Source organism: Alosa pseudoharengus, unplaced genomic scaffold, assembly GCF_046254945.1.
Source record: "Alosa pseudoharengus isolate Yale_2024_CS ecotype anadromous, Long Island Sound unplaced genomic scaffold, YU_APseudo_1.1 YU_APseudo_1.1_scf_18, whole genome shotgun sequence".
In the NCBI taxonomy this organism is placed as follows: Eukaryota; Metazoa; Chordata; class Actinopteri; order Clupeiformes; family Clupeidae; genus Alosa; species Alosa pseudoharengus.
The window spans coordinates 17,350,675-17,355,674 of record NW_027468650.1 but is presented as its reverse complement, the minus strand read 5'-3'; the positions used below and the strand labels follow the sequence as shown (position 1 = coordinate 17,355,674).

The following is a 5,000-nucleotide window of genomic DNA, read 5'->3' as shown; positions in this document are numbered from 1 at the left end:
CTGCCAGCGCCACCATGCGGCCCGTCTGCCAGTCCAGCTGTGCTCCCAGGACCGGGACGCTGAGACCAGAACCCCCCGGGTCCGGGTACTCCAGGCCCAGCAGTGCTGGTAGGGTCTGGTCCGAACCCGGGAGCTGGATCTCACCTGCAGGCGGACCACAAAACCAGTCACACCACTGATGTGTCTTATAAGCACAATAACCAGAACCTTTTGGTCTCACTGGGACCGGAATCTTTGTAATATCTATAAACTGCTCTAAAAAGTGCAATTTGGTTTGGAATGCAAAGTGATATTAATTGTTGGTATTATTGTAAACTGCTGTATATATGTTGTATCGTACTGTGATTTATCATCAAGAGCTGTGGTATTTGTGAAGTACTGTGGAATGCTGTTAGAGTGTTGTAGACTGTGGATTCAGAGTGGTGTTAGTTCCTATTAAATGCTGATAAGTGTTGGAAAGTTTTGTGAAGTGTTCCCTGCAGCTGGTGCTTCTATGCATGGTGATTGTTTTTGGTGTAAGCATTATGTAAAAAGCTGTAAAGTGTTGTAAAGTGTGGCAAATCGTGGCAAAGCACTGAAGTAGGTGTTGCTCCGCACCGACACTGCCTCCGTCCTGAGCGACGCGGCATGCCCAGGTGTGTGTGGCCTCCAGGCGGGCGCAGAGCTGCAGGCTGCAATGCATGCTGGTCCTCCAGGCCTGCTCCAGCTGCACGGCCGCCTCGCGCACACGCCCCACTTCCCGCTGCAGCCCCCTTGGACCCCCGCGGCCACCGCACACGCCCTGCAGCAGACACACATACACGTACACACACACACACACACACACACACATGCTCACACACACACACACACACACACATGCGTGCTCACACACACACACACACACACACACACACACACACGTGCTCACACACACACACGTACACACACACACACACATACACACACACACACAGGTACACACACACACACACGTACACACACACACACACGTACACACACACACACACACACACAGGTACACACACACACACACACACGTGCGCGCTCACACACACACGCATGCTCACACACAAACACACACACACGCATGATCACACACAAACACACACACGCATGCTCACACACACACATGCACAGGCACACATACACACACACAAACAGAGGCACAAACACATACATGCATGCACACACACAACATATGTTACATTGATTCACAAAGCACATGGGCAGCAGGTGTGTGAGCTCACTGGTGTGTATGTGTGTGTGTGTGTCTGTGTGTACCTGCAGCAGTTCCACCATCCGCGCCCCGGCGCCCAGAGCCTGAGCCTCCAGCAGAGCCTGGAACCCCCCCGCGTGAGGCACCAACTTCCCCCCCCGCACGCTGGCCCCACCTACTCGCACCAGACGCCCACTCAGGGGCTCGATGAAGGACTCGCCCAACACGACTCCGCCCAGTGGGAGAACAGCAGCTGGGGAAGGGCAGAAAGACACACATGCACGTACACAAACACGCACGTACACACACACACACACACACACGCACGCACGCACGCACATACACACACACACGCGCGCGCGCACACACATACACACACACACACACACACGCATGTACACACACACACAGGCACGTACACATACACGTACACACACACACACACACACATGCACGTACACATACACGTACACACACACACACACACACGCATGTACACACACACACAAACACACACACACACGTGTACACATACAAACACTATTCATTTAGTAGACGTACACACACACACACACACACATTAGTAGCCACTATTCACATAGAACACAATACATCACATAAAAGTGTGTTAAGCACTGGAGCATTAAGGTGAGTGGATAAGTACAGGCATTCAGACACCACACATGTGCAAAGTACAGAACACCAAAGCAGAGCTTTAAACAACTGCCGGCTGTGGCCTTGATCTGTCTCTGTGTGTGTGTCTGTGTGTGTGTGTGTGTACCTGTTCTGAGGCGAGTGCCTGTAGGTGTGTGTCTGTGTGTGTGTGTGTACCTGTTCTGAGGCGAGTGCCTGTAAGTGTGTGTGTGTGTGTACCTGTTCTGAGGCGAGTGCCTGTAGGTGTGTGTGTGTGTGTGTGTGTGTGTGTGTACCTGTTCTGAGGCGAGTGCCTGTAGGTGTGTGTGTGTGTGTGTGTGTGTGTGTGTGTACCTGTTCTGAGGCGAGTGCGTGTAGGTGTGTGCGTGTGTGTGTGTGTGTGTACCTGTGGTGGGGTCCAGCGTGACTCCTGTGATGAGCTGCAGGCTGCCGGTGCGTGGGTCCAGCATGGGCGCCCCCAGCTGAATGGGCTGCGGCAGGCGGGTGATGGGGCACACGTGCGCGCCCCCCAGCGGGTACACCAGCCCCGTGAGCGGGTGGATGGTCACGGCCAGGATGGGCACCAGCACCCCCGAGTCCCGGTCACACATGGCACCCCCCAGCGCCAGCCTCTGGCCCGGACGCAGCCCCCGCAGGCTGCACGCCCTCGCGCGCTCACCAGGCCGCGCCGCCGGGTACGGGACGAACGGCAACGGCGGGGTCTCCCACTTCCCAGCATCCTCTAGGAACACAGAGGGGGTGGGTGAAGTTCATTAAGTTCATAACGTTCATTTGCAAGTGTCCCGTTGTCCCAGGTCTTTTTTGTGTCAATCAAACATTGTAAACACTGTTCTGTAGATTTATATTAGAGTGCCCACAATGACCTGTGTCAGTGGTACACACACACACCCAAACACACTCTCTCTCTCTCACACACACACACACACTCTCTCACACACACACACAAACACACAAACTCAAACACACACCCAAACACACACACACACACACACACACACACCCAAACACACTCACTCTCTCTCTCACACACACAGACACTCTCTCTCACACACACACACACAAACACACAAACTCAAACACACACACACACACACACACCCAGGCAGGCGTCTGCGGTGAACACCAGTGTAGAGCTGTGGGGGTCGAAAGCGATGTTGCCCGCGGTGGGTAGCAGGCGTCCGGTCTGGGGGTGTAGGAAGAAGTCTGGGGGCACGGGCATGCTGTGCCCATTGGACAGCAGCATCTGGGCACCAGGGTTGGGCAGCAGGAGCCCCATGACCGAATCCACATGCACGGCATGGCACGCCCGCACGGTGCCGTCAGACGCTGGAGAACACAGGGGAGTTATTATTATTATCGATATGACGAGATGATTACCGCTAACACTGCCAGCTAGTTATATCCAGTGTTTATTATTACTTTGAGTACATATCATAAAATGAACTTTGTTACTTTTACTAATTAAATCAATACTTATAATTTTACCAGAGTCTTAGTATCTGTACTTGTATCTGAGTATGAAAATTGTACTTTTACCATCTGATTACTATATGATTATCACTAACACTGGTAGCTATTAACTCTCTCTCTATATATATATATATAGAGAGAGAGAGACAGAGAGAGAAGGGATATATAAGGGATATATATATAGGAAGAGACCACTGCACGTTTTTTTGATGTCATCCTACAGCTGCTGAGTGACATTGAACGAGTTGACGGTCATATTGAAAATTAAGAGACCACTGCAAATTTTAATATGACCGTCAAGTTATTTGAATGTCACTCAGCAACCGCAGGATGACATCAAAAAATGTGCAGTGACTGCATACATTGACTTATGCATTATGTACATGTAATTATCTATAATAATTGAATTGACCACAAAAGGCTGCTCATGATCATGATGTGTCTGCGACTGCCAGGAAGGGCCAGGGAGAGAGTAAATGTAAGAGCTTACAGATGTGAGATATGCATAATTCTGAGAGAGATAGATAGATAGATAGATAGATAGATAGATAGATAGATCAGGTTATTAATTAAGTTGTTACGACTTCACTTTGCATTTATAAGCTGTTATAATCCATAAGATGACAATGACAACAGCATCATTGACCATTTGCTTATCAAATTGTAAAGTGGTAGTAGGCCACTGCTTTTATAACACACACATACACACCAGTGGCGCAAAAGGTGGGTATGCGCTATATGCGGCGCATAGGGGCGCAACACCATGGGGGCGCCAAAGCGATGGTAAAAAAAATATATATATATTTATTTGCTATTTTCTATATGTAGCTACTGTTTCTAAACCATTTCAACATTTTGTCAATGTTATATCAAATTTTAGAGGACTAACAGGCTACAGTAGGCTAGGCGCCCTATCTCATAAGATTCCATAATAGAATTTTGACATAGAAGAGGGAGTGGGGGGGGCACCGTGAGCACTGAGCGAGCGGGTAGGCCTACGAGTAGTGAGCTTTCTATGGGAAAAGATGGTTACAGCAAAAAAGCTGTCGGTGGCTAAAAATAGAAAAAGACAGAGGGAAAAGGAGATGGCATGTCAAGGGATGCGACATCAGTTAAATAAGTGGATGGTGAAAGGCAACAGGTAGGATTTAAAGTGTGACGTCTGTGCTTAGAGGCTTGCAAATATTCATGTTAAGAGACTAGCGTTTTTTAAGCATATGCCGATTGAAACATAGCTTATTCCATTCAGATAGCTAGGTGGCTACCATGCTCGTACTGCACTTTTAATGGCAAACAAAAATGTCACGCTAGCAACAACTCCTTACATGTTTCCATATCCCAACAATGAAGGCTCCTTGTAATAACTTACTATTGTGATGTCAATGTGGCACAAACAAACAAGGCTAGAGTTGGATCAACCTTATCCTTTGTAAGTAGCCTAACAGCTGGCAAAAGGACGTTATGAGAACCGTTTAGACTCTCTTAAAGTGACAATGCACCATTTATTAATACTTCCTCAAGTTAAACATCAAATTGACAGCATTTCTTTAACAAAAAATATATTTAATAAACACTAATAGTGTAAATTATTGGCCTTTTGTTTACTTGGTGCCTAGTTGTTTGTGTTTCTTTTTTTTTTGGAGGGGGGGGGGCGCCA

General features: G+C 48.5%; 1 protein-coding gene across 1 annotated transcript in view; it reads right to left on the bottom strand.

Moving 5' to 3' along the window:
- The window catches only part of LOC143131469 (uncharacterized), a 34,526-nt gene that overhangs the window by 16,744 nt on the left and 12,782 nt on the right, over positions 1 to 5,000 (bottom strand). The window contains exons 16-20 of the mRNA XM_076291122.1: positions 2,970 to 3,199; positions 2,259 to 2,592; positions 1,285 to 1,472; positions 598 to 781; positions 1 to 144 (exon numbers count right to left, since the gene is read on the bottom strand). The exon at positions 1 to 144 is cut by the window's left edge and continues 27 nt beyond it. Coding sequence (XP_076147237.1) covers positions 1 to 144; positions 598 to 781; positions 1,285 to 1,472; positions 2,259 to 2,592; positions 2,970 to 3,199 — 1,080 coding nt within the window. The remainder of the gene's footprint in view (positions 145 to 597; positions 782 to 1,284; positions 1,473 to 2,258; positions 2,593 to 2,969; positions 3,200 to 5,000) is intronic.